Raw genomic sequence first — 23,297 nt, forward strand, 5'->3', positions numbered from 1 at the left:
AAAAAGTAAATTGCCCAAGGTCAACCAACTAGGAAGTGAGGTAGATTAAATATGGTCACAAATTATTTTCAGCTGTCACCAAGACCACCATGCATCTGGAGGTTGAAAGGCCACATGGAAGGTGCCCAAGCAAAGCCAGACATGTAAGTGAGGTCATGACAAGCCTTCTAAGCCCCCACAGACTCTCCAGCTGAATGCAGTCCTGTGAGTGAGCTCAGGTGAAACCAGAAGAGGAACTGACCAGCTGACCCACATAAATATGAGAAGTAGTAAATTGCTTTTGTTCCAACTGCTGTGTTATGAAGTGATTTGTTACACAGCCCTAGATAACTGAAACAGCCAAGCTTTGACTTTAGGCTTTTCTTGTTCCAGTGCTGGTATTCTTTCCATGACACATATTACTACTTTGTTATTGATAACATAGGAGTATTTGATAAGATAATCTATAAGGCTCCTTTGAATTTTTAATAGAATGACATTCTAGATGCATGGAGTTGGGAAATCCAAGATGTGTTTGGAGAGCAGGAGGGGGCCAGTCTAAGTGAGAAGGTTATCGTCAAAGAGGTAGTAGAAAGAAAATCTTATAGTATAGTGATTAAGAGCAAAAGCTGGGTTTGAATCCTAGGTCCACCTCACAATAGCTTTGTGCAAGTCACAGAACCTCCCTGTGTCTTGGAATTCCCATTGTGAAAAGGTAATGAAAATAGAACCTTCCTCCTAGGGTTGTTGTAAGAATTTAATGAGATAATGCATGTATTAACTTGAACACGTATTGACTCACAGTGAGAACTCAATATCTGGACACCAAGTAGACTAAGGAAGACACCGGAGGCAGAGAGTCCAGCCTGCCTTTGAGGTGACGGTAATGTCAAAAAGGCAGTATTTGACTCTGGTGATAATGCTTGCCTGTGGCAATAGCAGGACCCTTCTAAACATTTAAGAATCTTGGAAACTTTTGTGGATGGACTGCTGATTTATTTATTTATTGTGTTTTTTTGCATCTCCATGTTAGGAGCAGAGAAATTTTTCATTATAATGATAGCTGGTACAAGGACTTCTTTTAACATAAGTCTTTAACATATACATAATATGTTCAACTATAAAGTATTCACAACTTTTTGTCTAGCTGGTCACTACTATGCAAAAAATTAGGAATCATGGCGTCAGAGTTCTAGTCATTCATTCAGTAAATATTTATGCAGCATTTGCCATGTGCTAGGCTTTTTGCTGGGCCCTGGGGAAAATAATAGTACAGAGAAACCAGAATGGTTTTTGTTCTCGCTGAAATTACAGTGGAATGGGGAATTTGAGACAAAGTAAGGAGGCAGTTACTGTCCAGGGGGATGAATATTTTGTTGGGGAAAGTTTGGGATGCAGTGGGTGCTTGTAGGAGCTACTTCTGACCCAGACTGAGGAGAAAGACCAAATAAAATATATTTCACTTCCTGAAATAAAGTAACCTAAATGGATAGCTGAGAGATAAGTAGAAGTTAGCCAAGATGATGCCTGAAAATTGGCCACGGGTCTAGTTTGTTTAAATGGTGTGTTCACCTTGAGGAGTAGTGTAGGGAATGCTGCATAGTTGGGAGAGGTGAAGGGTTCCTTCTGGTATTAGAATTTTATTCCTGACAGCTAAGGATAGGACGCCAGCAGTTGACTGGGACCTAGAGGTGACTGAACAGTGATATAATAAAACTGACCTCGAAATTAGAATTTCTGGCTTCAGTGTGGTCATGTTTCTCCGGTATTACCTCAACGAGCAGGGAGACCGAGTCTATACGCTGAAGAAGCTTGACCCTATGGGACAACAGACCTGCTCGGTGCACCCTGCTCGGTTCTCCCCAGATGACAAATACTCTAGACACCGAATCACCGTCAAGAAACACTTCAAGGTGCTCATGACCCAGCAACCACGCCCTGTCCTCTGAGGGTCCCCTAACCCCTCAGAGACTTTCCGAAACCAAGCTCTTCAAACTGTGAGCATTGAAGCCTTCTCAGCACCCTTGCTCTTTGGAATCCGGTTTCATCGTTGCCCTTGATCATGCTTGTGTAAATCCATGATGGTAGCATCCCTCTTTTGAATCTTCTTTCCATATTTTGAATCACTGCTAGGTTATTAAAATGATTTGAAAAGCTAAAAAAATAAAAAATAAAAAAAATAAATAAAACTGACCTAGAGAAAGCATTTGAATAGGTGACCCAGAGAGACAAAAGAATGGAAAAAGGGTGAGATTAAAGGATAGCTCATATTTCAGGTTGTAAATGTTCAGATAAACAAAGAGTGGTATTAATGGGAAAAACAAGTGTCAGATGACATGAAGTCTGATCTTGGTTTGACCATTAACTGCCTTTCAGTATATGGTGTTAGTTAGAAATAGTCCCTCTCTGAGACTGATTTCTCCATCTCCAACCTGTATGTGTTAGACTACAGTTGCCTTGAACAACACTGGTATGAACAAGCACGGGTCCAACTTATATGCAGATTTTCTTCAGTAAATACAGTACAGTACTATAAATGTATTTTTTCTTCCTTACAATTTTCTTAATAACATTTTTTCTTTTTTGTAGCTTACTTCATTGTAAGAATACAGTATATAATACATATAATGTACTAACAATGTGTTAATTGACTGTTTATGTTATCAGTAAGGCTTCTGGTAAACAATAGGCTTTTAGTAGTTAGGTTTTGGGGAAATCAAAGTTATAACTCAGATTTTTGACTGGGTAGGGTGTCCATGCCCCTAACCCCTGTGTTGTTCAAGGGTCAACTGTATTTGAAAGGAGACCAGAAAGGAATGCTACAGAACAGAAAGTGAAAGTGGTCGGACTAGCTGAATACTACTCCAATTCGGTAACATTGTCATTTGAGCCCCAACCTGGCCAAAGCACAGAAGATTTTCAGATCTGATGTTGAGCAGGTGAAGTCAGGATTACCAGTTCTCTAAAGGGAACTAAGCTTTCTAGACTTATAGCTCGCTCCTCTGATTATTCGTTGAATGTTTGTGGAGGAAAGTGGACTGTGATTTTTACTTTGTTGCCTGTCTCTCTCCCTGCTCTTGTCACCCTTCTGCTGTTACAAGGAACTCAGAGAAGGTATATGAAAAAATGAGCCTAGAGGAGCAGAACCCAAACCAAAGCCTAGTGAATGCAAATGTTCACATTTCAGGTCTCAGTGTGGGAATGATCTTTAGAAAACTGTAGTGGACATCTATTGTTCTGGGTGGCTGACACCCCATCTTTTCATCTTGGGACAGTAACCTCCCTTCTCTTTGAACCCTGATTCCCCCACTCTAATCATGTGGTTCCCACAGGGGCTAGAAATCATAGTATTCCTCACCCTTGGCACAGAAGTAATGTGTCACTCAAACCAGGGCAAAGGGAGATTTTGCAAATTGGGATTAAGAGAAGGGGTTCAGTCCTTCTCAGATAGCAAAACCGAGATGGAGTCAGAAGCTAGTGGTAGCCATGGCCTTTGCTGCACAATTAAAAAGTATTGCTTGACCCAGAAATCTTTGTTTTCTGTTGGCAATGACTCCATACTGTGTTCAGAGATAAGGCTACTCCTGGTCCTGGGCCCCTCATAAGTCCAGCTCTCCTGAACCAGCCCCTTACTTCTCCTGCTTAGTATTTTTACAGTTTACTAAGTGGTACTTTTAAATTGCTTCTCATGGGGCACCTGGGTGGCTCAGTCAGTTAAGCATCCGACTCTTGATTTCAGCTCAGGTCATGATCTCAGGGTCATCAGATTGAGCCCCACATCAGGCTCCATGCTGGGCATGGAGCCTGCTTAAGATTCTCCCTCCCCCTCTCCTTCTGCCCGCCCCCATGCACACTTGTATGCACGGGCTCTCTCTCTTAAAAAAACAATTGCTTCTTACAATGATCCTTTATGGTAGACATGATGTTTTATATCAAGGATACCAGGGTGAAGTGACCTGCTGAAAGTCACATAGTATGTAAGAGGTAGAGGAAGGTCTTGAATCCAGGATGTTCAATAAATACCAATAAATAAATAAAATGATGCTAGAGCCAAGCACCATTCTCGGGCCTAGGGTACAGTGTGGAACAAGACACAGTCTCTGCTGTCATGAAGCTGACAAAACAGTGTGAAAACAGACCAGTAAACAGGCAATTAGAATAAAGTGTGGTAAATGCAAACAGGGGGAGTATAGTGACCTTCTGAAGGAGGGGAGAGTGGTACTAAATCTGATCTGAGTTAGGAAAAGCTGCACAGCAGCGTCACTGCCGGCCTATATGGTACCTGTCTGTGAGTCAGGAAAAAAGGTGCCCTTTCCTCAAAATACTTAACTGCCAACTGCCAGAAAATTGTAATAAAAATATATAAATCTGTAATATCTATGCTGCAATTGGCACACCCTAGTTATGTGCAGTATGCAACCTTCACAGCTGTGTGTGGCACCCTGCTTCCCAGAGGAAATAATGTTTAAGCTGGAATCTAAAGGGCAAAAGTGAGTTAGCAGACTCCCTACCTGTAGGCCGGTGGCATGTCCTGGAATTGGGTCTGCTGCTAAACAGGCCGTTGTTTATTTAGGCTGCACGGCCCTCCTGTGGCTGCTCTTGTGTCCTCGTAGACACTGCACCCTTTCCCTTCGCTTTAGCCTGCTCTCCCAGGGAACCCAGAGCACTCTCTCCCTGCAGGTCATACAATCTCCTCAGACCTGTTTGTCTTCCAGAGACTAGGTTAAGAGTTTGTGTTTCTGGACCGTAGCCCTCAGTGGTGCTTAATTCGAAAAGGAAGAAACCCCAAGAGAAAACCTGATCCTCTCTGGGAGGGGCTAGCCTGGAGGGTACAGTATCTGAAGGCCTGGGGATTATGGAGCCTTCTCCTGATTGGCTGCTAATTATGCCATCCCCTTGACTGCAATTTTTTGTTTTTGATTTTTAACTGTGGTGCTTAGCTCAGTAGGAGAAATAATGAGAAGGGAGCATGGAACCCTGTTGCTCTGAGAATCCTAAAATATCAGACCTGAAAGAAATCCCATAGGGCGCCTGGGTGGCTCAGATGGTTAAGCATCTGCCTTCGGCTCAGGTCATGATCCTGGAGTCCCGGGATCAAGTCCCACATCGGGCTCCCTGCTCCTTGGGAGCCTGCTTCTCCCTTTGCCTCTCTCTGTCTCTCTCTCTCTCTGTCTCTCATAAAAAAAAAAAAAAAAACTTTAAAAAAAAAAAAAAAAAAAAGAAATCCCATGGTATGCTCCCCCCCCCCGCCCCCGCCCCAGCATTCTTATCTAAGTGAACATAAACAGCAAATGCAGACTTAAAAGATTAGAGTAGAAATGGCTTGGTTTTGTAAGAGAAAACGGAAGGGTTCAGTAAAAGACACGGACAGCTCCATCTTACTGGCTTTGGTAATATTGGGAGTTCATGTGTTGCTGGAATGTATATGAATATTAGATATTTTAGAACCAGCTGACAGGGGAGCTATTTTCCTTCCCAGATCATCTGCACCTCTATATAAAGATAGACCAGAGTCACATTTCGATGCCCTGGATGTCTTGACCATGAATTTAGCTCCGCTTTTGAGATGTTACTAGTCCCCATTCCTACACTCTACTGCTTATCATAATGCTTGTTATATTGTGTTATGTTATGTTGTAATTTTGTGTATATTATATATTATATTATATGATTCCTGGGTTTACTGGAAATTCTTTTCATTCTACACCCCCTCCCTTTCATGCCTCTCTGCAAACTCTTCCAAGATTAATGTAGGGAAGCTGTTAAAATCTTAGACTGTTCAAATGGAAGAACATTAAAGAATGTCTGGCCTAGTTCTACAGATCACAGCTAAGGAGCACAGGCCCAGGGGGGCTTTGAATGACAAAGGTCAGCCAGGGAGTTAGAGACAGAGGTTAGATGTCAGGCCTGGTGTTCTTTCCACCACTGACACTATCTCTCTTGCCAGGTGATTAGGTTGGGATGAATTTTGGCATGGTTCTGAAAAGCCCAATGTCTTATCTTTCTAGCTATAAATCCCTTTTTCCCAGGTCCTTCCTGTTCCCTCCCTTGTCTCTCAAATTTTGAGTCTGATCCAGGAGCCCCAACAGGTGTTGGGCCTGCCTCTCGGTGAATCCTGAATCTTGGCTGGCAGGCTCCTGGGGGTGGAGCATGCCCTTGTGCCACCCGATAGGCTACCAGATCAGTTTCAAGGTCTCTCTGGTAACTTCCAAGGCCAGTTCTCCTTTGTCCTTGGAGAATCCAGTGATTAGCATGAGAAAAGTCTTCAAGTCTCCTCTGAGCCACCCAAGGGTGAGGGATATTTTATTGCTAACCTGCCTTGAGCTCCCTAAGGATTTTTCTCTTTTGTACTAAGCTTGACACAGTATTAATATACAATAGACGCTATTAAAACATGCCTGTTGGAGGGGCACCTGGGTAGCTCAGTCAATTGAGCGTCTGCCTTTGGCCCAGGTCATGGTCCCAGGGTCCTGACCTGAGCCCCACGTTGGGCTCCCTGCTCAGCGGGGGATCTGCTAGTTGGTCCAACTTACCGTAAGTCTATTTTTCATGAGGCCTTTAGGTCTCTCCTGGGAGGGAACTTATCCTAAGGAAAGTGAGGAGATAGGCAATGTGGGTCCAGAATAGACTTCAAAATCAAAGAGGAGTGAGTCTAAGTTCAACATATCATAGACTGGTTTCCTGGCCTCGATGCAGCCCTACCTCTACCCCCCACCGTTGGCACATGCTAAGTAATTTCTGGAGGGGAATGGGGGTGAGGAGGAATCAGAAATATAGAAAATATAGAAAAGCTGCTTTACTAAAAACTCCGAGTCAAAGGGCATAAATAATACTTATTGAAAGCCCATGTGACAAAGTATAGCATGATCAGGGGAGAAAGGTAGTCTTTCCTCTGCACAATCCGTATAATGGGCTCTCTGTACTGTGGACTCCTGAAGGGTCAATGTCACCTGGCATCTCATCAACACAGCATGTGAGAATCACTGTCTGGGTCTTCCAGAAATTAAAAGGAACATTTCTCAAGGAGCTAGGATAACTTTGTCAAGAGGTAGAGGCAAGAGCTTGCAAAACTATACACAAATTTGAATCACAGAGTAACAGAGCTGAAAGGAACTATAGAGATCATCTAGTCTACTAATTCTCAAACTGTTTCAGAGAAATTCTCAAAGGCCTGGGGAGGGGGAGAGAATGCTACAGACAAAATATAAATGTGTGGTAGGTCAAAGAAGGGAGAAATTGATTTGATGCAAGAGGTTTTCAATAAAAGTAAGAGGATGAGTGGATGAATTAACCACCTAGGTCAAATGGCTAATAGCTGGAGGAGCTAAGATGACTTCCTGGCTTCTTGTGTATAGTCATATGGGCCGTTAGCTGTTACTTTTATAATGTGGTGGCTATGAGCAGATTACTCAGAATGGAAAGAATTTTGGGGTCATGGTGTATGTTTTGTCTGTATGTTCCTGCTCCTGGGAGAGGGGCAGAGTGGTTGTGCCTTTTGAAAGCAACTGGGTGACACTAAACAAGTATGCTCTTCCTGGAGTGTGTGGTTTTCATTATTTTTATATCCTCAGGCTCACAAATCAGCCGGGGCAGAGATGCCGACAGAAAGACCTAATGGAAGGAATATATTTGTTTCTAATTTAGAATAGGAACGACCACACCCACAGATCAAAATCCATGGAAACTTCCACTGCTCTGCAGTACTGTGTTAAACAGCATTTCCAAAAGAGTTCTAACATGCTCTTGAGAAGGAATTCCATATCAATACTTTGGGGGAATGTTCCATATTATATCCTTGTCTTGGAGACGGAGGTTGCTCATCGAAAAGTCTCTGACGAGCTCTGCAAAAGAAGTCTATTTAACCTTAAGCCAATGTTTTGCAAACTTGCTTCCTGATAGAAACGTATCCATGGAATATCTATTACTGTACAGAACACACTTGGGAAATGCTGAGGTAAAGACTACTGACTGGTAACAGAGGAGGTCTGGGTTGTGGTCCTGGCTCTGCCACTAACTTGCATTTTTCATCATCTTTGGACTTCAGTTTCCTCCTCTGCAAAAGGAGAGATTTGAAATCAATGATCTAGAGAGAAACAAAGGACTACCATTTATGGCACACTGACTCTGTGCCATGCACTGGCATGCCATCAGGGTCCTGACCTTAGAAGGGCCCCATGCTTGGTTTAATCAGCCGTCACCATCTGCTATCACCATCTTGAAATTCTTCATAATGTTTAAAAAAGGAGCTCTGCATTTTCATTCTGCACTAGGCCCCATAAATTATGTAGCTGATCCTGTGAGTGTGTGTATGTGTGTTTAGAGAGAGAAAGAGAGAGATTATCTCTAATATTATCTCTCATCTTCACATCAGTCTATCGAGAATGTGTGTGTATTATTATTTGTGATACACAGATATGGAAGCTGAGGTTGAAAGAGGTCAAATAAATTACTCAGGTTCACATGGGGAGTGAATAGCAGAGCCAGGATTCCAAGCTAGTCCACTGGGCTCTAAAGCTCTTGCTTTTCCCACTAGACCAGCTGCCAGTGCAAACATTCTGTAATTCTAAGATTCTTTTGTTCTTCCAACTACTAGTAGATCTTTCTCACTTTTCCAGTAACAGAAGAACTGCATTAATACCATTTGTTGTCTGAGTGACTGTCTGGCTAACTGAATTAGGGAGTGATGAACCAGATGTCAGTGAACACATGGCTAGGTGGCAGGGAATGAGTGGCTGTAGAAGTTGCACAGACATGGAGTCCAGCAAACCTGGTTCTGCCATTTACTAGCCATGTGACCTAGGGCTGTACTTCTCTGTCTCAGCCCACCTCATAAGTTATTGTGAGGATCCAATGAAATAATGCATTGCTTAACACATGGTAATCTCTCAAAAGATTATTACTATCTTTTTACTAACCACACTAGACTTGCTATCAGAACACCAGCTATTAGAACTCATTTGATTTGTTCAATAACAAATGTAAGAACATTAGATTTCTTTACTTTTTTTAAATCAAATCAAGTTTTAATTTCTCTAATTCAAACCAAATTAAATTTAGGTTCACTCTCACCTACCAGGTTGGTGGGACATAAAATTTCAGAGCTTTTGTGGGGATGCAAAAACCTCAGGGCTCACCCAACTTGGGAAACCTGGGCAAGTGTCTTGAACCCGCTGTAGTCGTAGCTCATTGTTCAAGCAGGTGTGTTGCAGTCAGATGTATCTGGCCCAGTTGCTCAAGGCCTCTACTCCTATTCTATGCCTGGCCGCTAAGAGCTCCTGCATGGCTCCCAAAGCCATGGCTTGTGTTCATTCCCTAGGTGTCCTTGTAGTCGTCACTGCCAGAGATACTGGGAGAGAGCCAAGTGTGGGTCCCCATCACCCCTCCATCCTCCTGGCTTTGCTTCCCCCTCCCAAACATTCCCTTCAAGAATGTATAGTTTGGAAACAGGGACCTCTAAATGTGTTCCCCTGAGGTAAAGAAAGCCTCCCAACCTACAAAGGACTAACCGTCCTTCCAAAAAGGGTACAGAAAAAATTTTCCTATGTCTTTTTACTAAGCCCACAGCAGAAAAAAAAAATTGATTAATTCATTCAATTATACCATGTTCTCAAACTTTTTCATCTTCTGTGAAGACTCCTGTAATCTGTTTCTCCCTTGGCCACTATATTTCACATCAAAGCCTGCATGTCTTACCTTTACTGCAAGCTGGGGAAGTAGAGGGGTTTGGGGAAAGGATAGCACTAGACAGATTATGTTGCTGATTCTCCCTATTTCTGGGTGAGAATTTTCACAACCAACTGTTTGGAATTCCACATTTCAGATCTTCCGAACCCCTTGGGAACAATGAGCAGTGGGTGGAGAAAACACCAGCTTTGGAAACCTTGATTTGTAGGAGTACCTCTCTATGTAATGGCACAGACGGCTTGGTAATAGGGTATTGCAACAGGTTAGGACACTGATGTCCATGAAACAGGTAAAAGGGCAGGAAGTGCTGGGTCATTGGGAAAACAACGTTATCCCCTAGTGCACATAGTTATGCTAGGTGTCTGCCAAGTGAAGAGCAAAATAAGAATTTTGCTCTAACGTAGCAACAGAGCTATAGACCTGTCGTGCTGGGCCCTCTAGTGGCTAGTTCGTATTCAACGAACATAACGCTGTTTTCTCTAGCTCTCTAGTTCTTATTCAGTGAACTGTCAGTCTCCATCACTGTCTTGTCTTCTCTTTGGTTTTGTTAGAACCACTGACTGCCTCCATCTATATACTGTCTTCCCATTCCTCTATCATTACTGGCTCAGAGCTAGGGCACAGATCTTGAGGGAAAGATTGGTTCCTTTGGAAACAGACCGACATGGAGAGTGGCATGTGGGTTTTGAGGGGAGTACCCCAGTAAGGAAGTGAGGAAGCAGGAATGGACAGAGGGAGAAGCTCACTCACAATGTGGTTGCAGCTGAAGCCTCAGCTGATCGTAACGGGGAGTTCTGGAGTTGACATGGCACCTGAGTTGTCCCAAATTGACACCATGGAACCAGACCTTTGTATCCCTGCATCAGTCTGCCATTGGTTGTGAGTCCCCTCCAGGAGGGGTCCTAGTCTTGGGTGAAACAGTTACCTGTGACCCAGGGCAGCATACAATGAGGGACGCAGCTGGTTGCTGTCAGCCGCTCTTCCCAGTAGCTGGGTGATGTGAAAGATCTGGGCAGAGCACCGCTGCCCCGCCGTATCCACTCCTGGGAGTTTGCATTCACATTCATGGGCTCCCTGAGCACTTTGTTCCTCTCTTTTGTCAGTTTTCCTTTGACACGGGGCGGAATAGCCCAGAAACAAAAGTCAAGAGTCCTAGATTGTAGCACAGACTCCTGCTGCATGACCTTAAGGATGTCCCCTAAATTATTGTGGCCTCAGGGCCTGGAAGAGAGTTCAATAACAATGCTTCACCATTTAAATTTTACAAAGTGCTCTCACATTCACTTTTTTTTTTAAAGATTTTATTTATTTATTTGACAGAGAGATAGAGAGAGAGAGAGCACAAGTAGGCAGAGAGGCAGGCAGAGGGAGAGGGAGAAGCAGGCTTCCTGCGGAGCAGGGAGCCTGATGCGGGGCTTGATCCCAGGACCCCGGGATCATGACCTGAGCTGAAGGCAGATGCTTAACCAACTGAGCCACCCAGGCGCCCCTCTCATATTCACTTTTAATTGAATTCACTGGACCAAACTCTCTAAACCAAATGGAGACAGAAAGAGTTTGAAAGATTGGAAGCACCATACACATGTGAGAGATTATGTAGCACAATACTCATCATAATGTTGATTTGTTCTCCAATTTATTGAGCATCTACTTTGTGCCAAGCTTTTTCCTAGTTGATGGAGGCATAGAGATACATTAGGCATGGTCCCTGCCTGTGCCTTTGCATTGTTTCTAGGAGAGGAAAAGACATGCCAAGAGAGTACAATGTGGTAAAAATTATAGAATCATAAACAGGGCAGTATGAGTGAAAGAAGCCTCAGTTTATGTGGAGGAGGGGCATAGATGGGGTCAATGTAAAGCTTCATAGAAATAGAATGGTTTTTTAAATTTTTTATTGTTATGTTAATCACCATACATTACATCATTAGTTTTTGATGTAGTGTTCCTTGATTCATTGTTTGTGCGTAACACCCAGTGCTCCACGCAGAACGTGCCCTCTTTAATACCCATCACCAGGCTAACCCATCCTCCCACCCTCCTCCCCTCTAGAACCCTCAGTTTGTTTTTCAGAGTCAGAAATAGAACATTTTTATAGGTAGAAAAACTGAAGTGGGTGAGCTAATCCTTGCCCCCACGAAGGCAGGGACTATGCCTACCGTATTTGCTGCTGTGTTCTTAGTACCAAACACGTTGCCTACATCTAGGTACTTAATAAATATTTGTTGAACGAATGAACCAAGAGCAGAACTGTAAGCCTGTAGCTGTCCCACAGAGCTCTTTTCAGAAGTTATTTAAATAATCCTATCCTGGGGCGCCTTGGTGGCTCAGTCGTTAAGCATCTGCCTTCAGCTCAGGTCATGATCACAGGGTCCTGGGATCGAGCCCCGCATCGGGCTCCTGCTCGGCGGGAAGCCTGCTTCTCCCTCTCCCACTCCCCCTGCATGTGTTCCCTCTCTCGCTGTTTCTATCTGTCAAATAAATAAAATCTTTAAAAAAATAAATTAATAATCCCATCCTTTCTCTGTCTAAGGGAGGTACAGCAATGATTCACATTAGATGCTTTCTTGAGATTAAACGCTTCTTATCTCCCAGTAGATTCTGTGGCTGGTCTCTCTGTTCCCCTTGTCTCCAGTGTTTCGAGTCAGTGCTGTAGGGGCTTAGGGACCCTCACCCAAGAGCTATCCCAATTGGCTTACTATTCCCATAGAATTGTGACAATGTCCTCTCTTTGTGGCATCTTGGTTGGGGATAGAAGGAGCTGGGCAGGGATGAGAGGGTGACTTCTCTGTTTATTCCCTGAAGGGGAACAGAGAGGCCAGCCACAGTCTTTTGGGAGATTAGAAGGGTTTAGATTTAAGAAAGCATCTAACGTGACTCTCAAAGGAACCAGCTACAGTGGGGGAAAACATGGGCTTTGAATGCAGGCAAATCTGTGTTAACATCTAGACAGCCTCACATATTAAGTGAATGTTAAATAAGTTATTTCGCCTCTGAGCTTCTGTTTCTTCCTCTATAAAATGGCGATTAGGGGCACCTGGGTGGCTCAGTCATTTAAGCGTCTGCCTTCAGCTCAGGTCATGATCCCAGGGTCCTGGGATTGAGCCCTGAGCTCTGCATCCCTGCTCTGCGGGAAACCTGCTTCTCCCTCCCCCACTCCCCCTGCTTGTGTTCCCTCTCTTGCTGTGTCTCTGTCAAATAAATAAATAAAATAAAATGGTGATTAAAAAAAAGTTAAGGGGCGCCTGGGTGGCTCAGTTGGTTAAGTGGCTGCCTTCGGCTCAGGTCATGATCCTGGAGGCCCAGGATCGAGTCCCGCATTGGGCTCCCTGCTCAGCAAGGAGCCTGCTTCTCCCTCTAACCCTCCCACCTCTCATGTACTTTCTCTCTCTCTCTCATTCTCACTCTCTCAAAAATAAAAATAAATAAATCTTAAAAAAAAAAAAGTTAAGAGCTTTTGAAAGGTGAAATAAGGTAACATGCAAATTCCCAGCACACTGCCTAGCAGAGGTTGGTTGCTCATCAAAAACTAGTTTTTCTTCCCTTTTTCTTTCCTGATCACTAACTTCTGACTTTCCTGCTCCCCACGAGCTCATTCTCTGTCAGTGTTTAACCACTGCCACAGATGGGTTCTCTGATTTCATCCAGGCAGATCATATTCTTGGTTTCTTAGTGGCACCTGAAAGAGTATTCTTTTTCCTACACGAGGTTCGCTGAAAGCCTTGCTTGGCCTATTTCCCATATGCCTAAACCAATATCTTAGACATTACCATGCCAGGGAGAGATGAGACAAGACTCACCAATGCCAGAAAAAAAATGAGCAAAAGTCACACTGCCGGGACAGGCTTAGTTATACCCACAAGTCTCCAACCCCCGCTCCACCTCCCCAAAACATGATCAAATCAGGGTAACAGCACTTCTTTCTCCTTGACAAGGTGGTATGTTTTTTTGTTGTTGCTCAAGGCCAGTCCTGGGGGAAAGAGTGAGGAGGGTAGGGTGAAGACCATTAGCTGTCCTCCAAAATCCATTCGTCCCTTCCATAGTAATAGGGATTTGGATGGGATGTGGTTGCCCAGATAGGAACCTCATTTGCCAGCTTGCCTTGCAGCCAGTTGTGGTCACGTTACTAAGCCCTTGTCAGTGGATGTGAGCAGAAGGGATGTGCATCTTTTGCCTTGCTTAAGAGTAAATCTGTGGCCCTGGAATTCTGTTCTTTGTCTCTCCTCACTATCTGGAAATACCCCAAGCAAAGTGAACTTGGAAACCACATGTTGAAGATGGCAGTCATTATCCTTAGTCCCTGAATGACTGAGTAGAGCAGAGCCATCCACCTACTTGAAATGCTGCCTTGGACCATACTGCATTGGACCTCCTCGTCAAATCCTTAAAGTTCTTCAAATCCTTCTTCAAATCTCCAGGAAACATCCACCAATACTTCTCTCTCCTCTTCTTGACCATCACTTGTAATATCTGTTCCCCACATTTTCTGGTACTTAACTACATTGTTTCCTCTGTGGTTCTGTTTGGTTCTTTCTTGATGTATGCCTCTTGTCTGTTAAACAGAAGGAGATCCTAAGATGTGATACTTTTGGCTCTGCTCCTGTTTCCCTAATAGCACCTCTGTAGTGGACACTGTTGGAGCCCAAAGAGCCCCCCTTCCCCAGCTGCTGAGGTGTTGGCTGCCATCAGTTTGGAGCTGCTCCCTTCTCCAGAGATTTGGCCTCAGCCAAATGTGAGCACCTCTGGGAGGTTAAGTACCCTCCCTAGCAGCCAGCAGCCAATGATGTGTGACACGGGGCAGAAAATGATAGCCACAAAAGGTGGGGCAATTCTGTGATGACTACTGAGCTTCAGAACCTTCCTGAGGAGCCAGGGTGTTGGAAACCTCCAACCAAGACAACTTCCTTGGTTAGCTTTCTTCCACTGTGCTAGGCTGCAATAGCTCACACGTGCCACCTGTCTCCAGAGAATTGCCTTCAGCTGATGAGATCCTCCTTACAGTCCTCCTCTTGTCCGCCTTCCCCACCAGAGTGGCCCACAACCAATGCCTCATTGATATGGGGGCATAAAAGACCAGCCCCCTGGCCTCAAGGGGGTGTAATCCTGCTGTGCGGTTTGTGCCCCAGTCATGTAGACCAGTTCCCTGTGGATCAGGCCAGGGCTAGACATGACCTGAGACACACTTTGTTCTTTATCCCTTGCAGGTTTTTCCTGAAAAGTGCCCCATCAATAAATGCCTGTCTCAGACTGTTTCTAGGGAAGCCAACCTCAAGCTAAGGGCACCAGTGCTCTGCTATCATTTCCCCAGATCACTTTCCCATTCACTTCTAGGGACTATTCAGATCCACATCCTGGGTTGGGTGTGCCATGGTGCCAAAATTGGGTTGAAGGTGGTGCAGCAGTTAGAGGAAGAACTGGTGGGCTCTACTGAAGTAATTATAAGGAATACCTACTAATTAGGGTTGTTATGAAGGTATTAAGAGCTAAATGAGTTAATGTGTATAAAATGCTTAGACCACCAGCTCACATATAGTAAATGCTCTTAAGTGTTAGGGCAGGGGTTTCTTTGATCTTTTTTACTTATGAATCCCAAGAGTGCCGAGATGTGTGCTTGGCACATAGGAGGCCCTGTTGAATGAGTGCTTATTGGCTCAACTGATGTGCTGGGATCTGGCCAGCAGAGGGCAGAACCAGTGCAGATAAACTATCCTGTGCACAGAGGAGGAAGTGCCATTGATCTCCAGACAGTTGGGGCGGGGCGGGGGGGTAGAACTGAGAGTAGGGGAGTACTGAGGTAGATTGAGCCCCTACTTTGTGAATTCAGACCATTAAGTAGCTCTGGACCCGGAAGTTGCCCTGGTGTCTGTAGCCCTTCTTTTGAACTTGTGACTGACCACTCCATGCTCCCCTCAATAAATCCCCTTTTGTGTTAATGCTAATATACATTGGGTTTCTGCAACTTGCAAGCAAAAGAACTTATATTCTCTTATTATTAATCCCTATGAGTGTAAGGACTGTGTGGAGGGGAGCCACTTCCATGGGTAGGGACACTGAAGTCCCAGAGATGCCACACTGGGCCTGCTTCCTGCTCAATTTCTCAGCCAACCACTTGTCTTTAAGAGTGTGGTTTTACCACATTTCTACCCGCAAGCTTCCTTTGTCTTGTTTTCTTCTTTCACTTTGCTCATTTAGATCAGTCCTATCTTTCAAAACTCAGTTCAAATTCTACCTTTCTGTGAGTCCTCTAAATCTACTCAATCTCATTTCTTAAAACCCTTCTAGCCTGACCGTTCCTATACTTGATTGCATTTCCTATTTTATTTGGGAGTTTGGGCTGGGTGGTCTCTAAAATTCCATTCAACTGCAGATTTCTGAATCTGCTGTCTTCCCATATGTCAGATCTTCTAAAGTAGGTCTTCGCCTTCTCCTCCAAGAAAAGCTAAGGAAAGGCTTGAGCACACAGGGGGCTCAGCACAGATTTGTAGGGAGTGAACACAACTAACTGCTCATGGGAGTGAATGTGTTCTGTGATCATTCAGGAAACACATAGGCATTTATTTTTATTTTTTCAAAGTGGAAGTAGCTTCCCCCTCCCCTTATTATACAAGCAACATATTTATGGTCAAATAAATCAAATATTACATACATTTTTTAAGTAGGAAAGAAAGATCACCCACAATCCTTCCCTTCAGAGATAACGGTAATTAAAATATTCTTTCAGAGTTTTTGCTATATACAAATATGTATGTTTCAATAGGGCCTTCTGGACAGAACAGTGGGAGGTTTCAGCCTGGGATTTGTAGCTTGTAAGGTATTCATGCGCCGCACTGCATGTATTAGACTGAACCATATGAAAACTACTCATAGTCAGCTGCTTTTTGACGTACAAACACAATTTTATGATTTAACCCAATGTCTGTGAAGCCCAGAATGTCAGAACTGGTAAAGCCCTTAGAGACTTTCAAGTCTAACTATTTCATTGTGCTGACAAGGGAAAAGGATCAGAGAGAGAAGTAACCAGCCAGTTCACGTCCCAGAATCCTTCCACTGAACCAGGTACCAGCCTTTCATACTCTCCTCCTTTTAATTTGATAACCTTCTAGGTGTGATAGTAATCTTCGAGAAGCAGGTTTCAATTTGGTATCAGAAAACTCCTCCCAGAATTTCATCAAATCAGAAGAGGCTGTGTTAGAGGGAATGGCTGGGGATGTGGCTGGGAGGGGCACGGTGACACAGCTGGAGAGGCACATGACCCATGGAGCTAAAACAGGTCACCATTCAGGGCCCTGCACTTGCATGGCTCCTTAGCATCATAGGAGGGGTCCTAGTAATATACTCACATGGGAATATGTGTTTTCATATTTGCAAAAGCAAGCTGTTTTTGAATTCTTTTTCTTAAGGAGGGCTCCCAGAATTGTAGACGTTTCAGGCCTGGACCCTGTCCTGTGTGGCGCAGATTTGAAAAGCACTAGGCAAGGAAACCAGAGTTCCTAGGTTCTAGTTATGGCCCTGCTCTGGCCCAAATGGCCAGAATGGTACTTACTTTGCTTCCCTCACAGGGAGTAAAATCACAAACGTTAAAATGTCTTGGAACACATAAAATGTGAACAAATATAAATAAGTCACCTTACTCAGATTCTTATCTGTGATATGACAATCACTGCTGCTTTTCATGGTCGTTGAAGAGAACACATCAAAAAATGTGTCCTCAGGAGCGCCTGGGTGTGGCTCAGTTGGGTAAACATTTGCCTTCGGCTCAGGTCATGATCCCAGAATCCTGGGATCCAGCCCGTGTCAGGCTCCCTGCTCAGTGGAGAGTCTGATTCTTCCTCTCTCTGCCCCTCCCCCTGCTTGTGCTCATGCGTACTCTCTCTCTCTCTCTCTCTCTCTTTCTTTCAAATAAATAAATAAAATCTTTAAAAGACATGTGTTCTCAGGGCATCTTCCTGTTTCATCTCCCTCTGCTACAACTTCCTTTTCTCTTTCCTCCAGCCTCTAGCCCCCAGTACTCCAGCCACTGGGCCAGTCATTGGTTATTATCTTTTGCTACTTCTATAGATTTGTTCATGGGGCTCCCACTGTCTAGAAAGTCTACCTTTACTGGAAAAAAAAATCTTCATCCACAAGGCCCTGGTCTTCCAGCCCTTCTCCTCCCACCTTGATGATGACCTCCCTTAGGACTGTTTCTTGTTGCTCCTACAGATGGGGACACTGAGGCCTGGTGTGGTCCATAACTGAGTTCTGATATCTTGATATGCTGCCATTCTCGGCCCCCTAGGGTCAGATCATAGACACACGGTTCTTGATGTACACGTGATAGGGGTCACTGAGCTTGTCCACTTTGCGGGAGCGGGTATATCCCAGGATGAGGCTGCCCACGGTGACAGCAAATAGAAACATGACGAAGAGAATGTACATGTAGGAGTTGTCATCACGGCCAGGTAGGCTGGCCCGCCGCTCCTTAGGCAGGTTGTCAGGCCCTGCCCGGCAGAGCAAGTTGCTGTGAAGAGTGACATTTAGAGCCTTCAGCACTGCGTGCAGGCTCTCATACCAGGTCTCAGTCCTGTTGGTGGTCTCCATAGCAACAGGGATCCAAGGGGGCAAGGAACTGGAGGACACTCTGTTGGTGACAGAACAGAGAGAGGGGATAGCTTCTGTCACCTGCGGCTTGAATTCCCTCCTGACCCCTTCAGACCCCAACTAAAATCCCAACATCACAGTTTATTCTAGCTACCTGTTTACTTGTCTGTCTTCTCCATTAGACTGTAAGGTCAATGCAGGCAGGGACCGTGTCTGTTTTACTGACTGCTATATACAAGCACCTAAGACAATAGTCAATAGCCGCTCGGTATATACTTGTGGAACAAAGCCTTCCTTGACCACTGTAACCCATATTAATCTTTTTTTGGATTCTATAAATCACTGAGATTTAGACTACTAGGACGTTCGGGCTTATTTACTCTAATTCCTTCCATTTTATGCACAGGGAAACTGAGACCCAGAGAGAATTAAGTGGCCTGTCCATGATCAGAGAATACTGGAAGGAGAGCCAAGACAGAGGTCCCTCTCTGTGATGGCCAGCTTAGAGCTCCTTTGGCTCCCAGGCCAGCTCCCGGCAGGGCTGTGTGGCACCATCAGAAGACATTCCCCAGAACCCTCCTTCAACACAGTTCTTTTTTATATTCCACAGGCAGCGTTTACAAGATGTTTGGGGATGGCATAGATTTCACTCTACCTGGAGGCCAGAGGCTGGGTCATTTGATCTCTCAAGCATCCTATGTGCCAAACACTCTTAAGTATTCCTAGCTATTGGGGGGAAATTCTGTTGGAAATGAAGTGGTGGGGGAAGCAGGGAGAGGCTGATAATCACAGCAGACACTAGGGAAGAGAAGAACAGGGTTGGGCAGGAAGCTGGGGGAGGGAAAGGATCACTCAGTCTGGTTTGGGGTTTTAACTACCCCAGAGAGAGAAGGCACAGGCATCTCAACTACCCTGCCTTGTGACAGCAAGTCACTGTGTACCTGGTGTATAATAAATGTTCCTTCTCCTTCCTCTCAGAGATTCTTAGTCTATAATATAGATCCTTCTTTTTTTTTTTAAAGTTTTTATTTATTTGACAGAGAGAGACAGAGCGAGAGAGGGAACACAAGCAGGGGGAGTGGGAGAGGGAGAAGCAGGCTTCCCGCGGAGCAGGGAGCCCGATGCGGGGCTCGATCCCAGGACCCTGGGATCATGACCTGAGCTGAAGGCAGACGCTTAACGACTGAGCCACCCAGGCGCCTCTAGACTTCTATAATATAAGAAAATATCCAAAGACAGCCTTGTATCCTAGTCTCTGAAAAACCATGTCATTCCTTTTAAACAAGGCTCCACACTCACCTCTTTTGGGAAGACTTCATTGAGTGCTCCCTACCTCCCCCCCTTTTTAAAAAGATTTTATTTATTTATTTGAGAGAGAGAGAGAGAGAGAGAGAGAGAGAGAAAACATGAGAGGGGGCAAGAAACAGAGGGAGAAGCAGGGAGCCCACCGCGGGGTTTGATTCCAGGACTGTGAGATCATGAATGCTTAACCAACTGAGCCACCCAGGTGCCCCGAGTGCTCCCTACCCCTTAACCATACTCCACAAGGTTTATCAGCACGGCCTTCCCTTTTGGCCAGCACTTACATATAAGGCAATGTGTGGCTATTCTCTTGTGATTGATAAGGGTATCAGCAGTCCACATGTTCCTGGTCAGCAGGGCTGTGTCTCTCCCTTAAGTCTAGGGGACTACCCTGAGACTGGCTGGGTATTGTGCTTCCTCAGGGTCTACCTTGTGACTGGCTGGGTGTTCTTCCCTCAGTGGTCTCCAGTAAAGATGGCTACTTTAGGGACTTCTCCATAGGCCAAACACTCAGAGTTCACAGACTGGTTCCAAAGCCCTCCTTTATCTAGGTAGAGTTGTCAACCAACTGAAGTTAACAAACTTGACTATATCCAATGGCCTCTGCCCCAGAAAAGATGACAGTTATGACCATGATCAATATTTATGAACAACTCTATGAATGCAGAAGTTGGGGGGCCGGAAGAATCTAAAAAATAGAGTAGTCACCCAGGACTGGCCTACATTTCATGCAAGGCCTTTGGGGCTCCCTGCTATGTGGTGCTTGGACTACCTTGTCTGGATGGAGGAAGGGAAGAGAACACGGGCTCATGGACTTAAGATCCAGGAGGCGGAGGTTTTCATCTGCTACCCCACTTGTCAGGTAAGAAATTTCTGCCTTCTGTTTCCCTCATATCGGCCAATGGAAACTAGCAGCAGCACAATGAATTAATGGCCCAACTAATCATTCAGCCAGTCATCATTTATGGAGGCCCACTCTTGGGCAGGCCTCATGCTGGGAGCTTGGGGAGGCTCAGACCCAGTCAGTCCCTGCACTTAGGGACACATTGTCAGCTGATCTATAAGGCAGGGGACAAGCCAGGGACTACTGGGGCTTAGAGTAAGAAGAGACAAATTCTGATCAGGGCTCAGAGAGTTTCACAGTAATAGAGGCATCTGAGTTGGACCTTGAAGGGTTTTTTGGAAGTAGAGAAGGTAAGAAAAGCAAAGAGGTGAACAAGCATGACAAAAAGAATGTTTAGAAGAATAGAAAGTAGCATAAAGGGGTTGGAGTGTAAGATGTGTGGAAGGGTAAGATAGGACATGGGATAGAGAGGCTGCCCGGAACCAGTCTCATGGACAGCCTTGAGGGCCAGGCTGCAGAGGTGGAACTTTATTTTGCAGTTGGGGAAAAGCCATGGAAAAGTATTTTAAAAGGGGTTACAATGATAAGAGATTTGTGCTTTGAAAGGACACTTTGGCTGTTGTGTGGACTGGAGAGGGAAAGAATTAAGACAGGGAGCCTAGTGACAAGGGTCTTGAAATAGTTCAGGTAGAAGACACAGAGTCTGGGCAGTTTCCTCATCTGTCAAAACGATTATCATCGGGAGTTATTCAATGGGTACAGAGTTTTAGTTTTGCAAGGTGAAAAAGTTCTAGAGATCTGTTGCACAACAGTGTGAATACAGTTAATACTACTGAGCTGTACACTTAAAAATGTCAATAGGGTAAATTTTATGTATTTTTTTTTTTACCACAATTAAAAACATCATCCCTGCCCTGCCTCCCTCCAGGCTTGCTTAAGCATACAGTTTTATTATGGTGAAAAAAATGTTTAAAATCTATTCTCCATTTTTGAGAAGTAAATACATAGACACAGTACATACAGTGACGATGAAGTCTTCCTGTTCTCAGGGGTCCAGGACTCTCTCCCAGAGCAGTCACTGTTACCAGTTTTCTTAGATATCCTTACAAGGTAGTTTTAACTGACAGGGCAAAGAAAGGGCAACCTCAATCTGGAAGACTCACCAAAGAACAGGCAAATCCTCCGTGGCTCTGAGTCAGCTTCAGGAATCTCCCTGTGGGTGCCCTCGGGCTCCTCAGCCCCTCAGCCTCTTCAGGGTGCCTCTGGACACATCTGGGGTCTCAGTATTGACACTGGGGAGCTGGGAAGGCCCAGAGCTGGAAAGCAGGGGACGAGGCAGGAAAGGAAAGAATCAGACACCCAGAAAACTCTTCAGAACCAGGGTGGATCCCCCAAGGCTGGGGCCCCAAGGGTTGTGCAATAGCCTTGCTGTGGGTGCTAACTCCCTTCCTCTTCCCCTCCCTTTCCTGCAGCAGCTGGGTCAGGCCAGTCTAGGGCTGCAGTTACAGGAACTGTGCCGTGGCCAAGGGACATCTGATTGCTGTCCCTCAACTCCAGGCCCCCAACGTCTCTATCGGGTGACTTTATGAGAAGCCTCGATTTAACGTGTGGACTTCTGCTCAGGGACCAGCTAACAGTGCAGACTCAAAATATTCCCTTTCCCAAGGGTACCGGTATCTTAGCAGAAGCCTCTAAAAGGCTGAAAAAGCCTTAGACCCAAGGGAATGATGCGTGTGGGCAGAATGGAGACTGGCAGTGGGGCCGATATTTTACATAGGAACAAACGATGTTCTTCCCAATGAACCTTTTTGCATCGACTGGGTAGAACACGGTCACAGCGTCAGCACTATCTGTAGCACAGCTCCTTGTGCCAGACAAGAAAATGGCACAGATGCGGTGGCAGTTTTATTTTTCCAGCTCAGGGGCTGGCTGGACCTTCAGAGTCCATCTGGTCTAACCTCTAGTTAACCGCCTTCAGCTTACAGTGAAGGAAATGGAAACCCGAGGAGCTGTCTTGGTTCAGCTGCTACTTGTATGACTTAGGGCATGTGACTTCCCTTTTCTGGGCCTCGGCTTCTGTCCACATCTGTAAAATGAAGGGGTTCTATCTACATAATCTGTAAGGTCAGCTCTAATATCCCACGAGGGTACAGATCACAAACCCACATTGTGAGATTACAGCAAGTTGGGTAGGTTGGTGGAAGAGGCATTTGGGGGTCTTTCTAGAGCCCCTAAATCACAAGATAGAGAAGGCTGCAGACCTTGTTCTCACAGATTAAGACATAACTTAATTACATCTGAGGAGCCCCAGGACTGAGGTACACTGAACATTCCTGCGTAGATAAACGGAGAGCCAAATCAGTTGACTTGTTCGTTTTTCCTCTTAACAGCCCATCTGCCCAGGTGATCTAGCCAGGAAAGGAGGCAGACTCTGTGCTGAAAGTGGGGGTGGAGGGATAGTGTGGGGGACAAGGTGGGTCTGAGGTGGGGTTCAGTGAGTGGAGTAAAGATTCATGAAACCATTCATCCCTCACATCCTCCTTCAGGAACCTCTCAGGATAGACTCTGATGTTTGTGGTTCTGACAGGAGAGGCAAAGAAGCAACTGTTACATATCTTTAGGTGCTGGGTTGGGGTAGGAAGGAGGGCCTGGGTGCAAGGTCATCCTGCTGGGTCAGGAGAGACAGAGAGCTGATAAAGGGACAGGTTGATTCTCTTCCCACTGCTTCTAGATCCAAGGATTGGCCGTTGGCATCACTGAGAATTTTGTTCCTCCTTCTGAGCTCCTTGGCTGCACTCATCAAGATAAGTCACTGATTATAAAGTTCATAGTGGAGGGGAGATGGAGCTCTGCTCTGGAGAGTTCTTAACTTGAAACAGAAGATAGGCCAGTTAAGAAGGAAGGTGAATAG

The 23,297-nt window shown here is 45.1% G+C and overlaps 2 protein-coding genes and 1 pseudogene across 5 annotated transcripts in view; 1 reads left to right on the forward strand and 2 right to left on the reverse strand.

Annotated features, from left to right (window-relative positions):
- The window catches only part of PGM2L1 (phosphoglucomutase 2 like 1), a 95,829-nt gene extending 74,165 nt beyond the window's left edge, over nt 1-21,664 (reverse strand). Inside the window, exon 1 of one of the 3 annotated variants that reach the window (XM_025894452.2) lies at nt 21,550-21,664. The gene's annotated coding sequence lies outside the window, so the exon portion shown is untranslated. The remainder of the gene's footprint in view (nt 1-21,549) is intronic. The other 2 variants (XM_025894455.2, XM_025894451.2) reach the window with 2 other exon arrangements.
- LOC112840878 (H/ACA ribonucleoprotein complex subunit 3 pseudogene) lies at nt 1,716-1,933 on the forward strand (annotated as a pseudogene).
- KCNE3 (potassium voltage-gated channel subfamily E regulatory subunit 3) lies at nt 16,195-21,689 on the reverse strand. Of its 2 annotated transcripts, none has more exons than XM_073879708.1 (2): nt 21,550-21,689; nt 16,195-18,268 (listed from the first exon to the last, which is right to left on the reverse strand). In XM_073879708.1, exon 2 carries the CDS (start codon nt 18,238-18,240, stop codon nt 17,941-17,943), a length of 300 nt encoding a protein of 99 aa, XP_073735809.1. In that variant the 5' UTR covers nt 18,241-18,268; nt 21,550-21,689; the 3' UTR covers nt 16,195-17,940. The 2 variants fall into 2 exon arrangements, with proteins under 2 accessions (XP_073735809.1, XP_025750245.1); XM_025894460.2 differs by having other exon boundaries at nt 16,195-18,280; nt 21,550-21,633.
- Between the last annotated feature and the right edge of the window lie 1,608 nt (nt 21,690-23,297).

Source organism: Callorhinus ursinus, unplaced genomic scaffold (genome assembly GCF_003265705.2).
Source record: "Callorhinus ursinus isolate GAN/ISIS: 27379988/994484 unplaced genomic scaffold, GSC_fseal_2.0 scaffold35, whole genome shotgun sequence".
In the NCBI taxonomy this organism is placed as follows: Eukaryota; Metazoa; Chordata; class Mammalia; order Carnivora; family Otariidae; genus Callorhinus; species Callorhinus ursinus.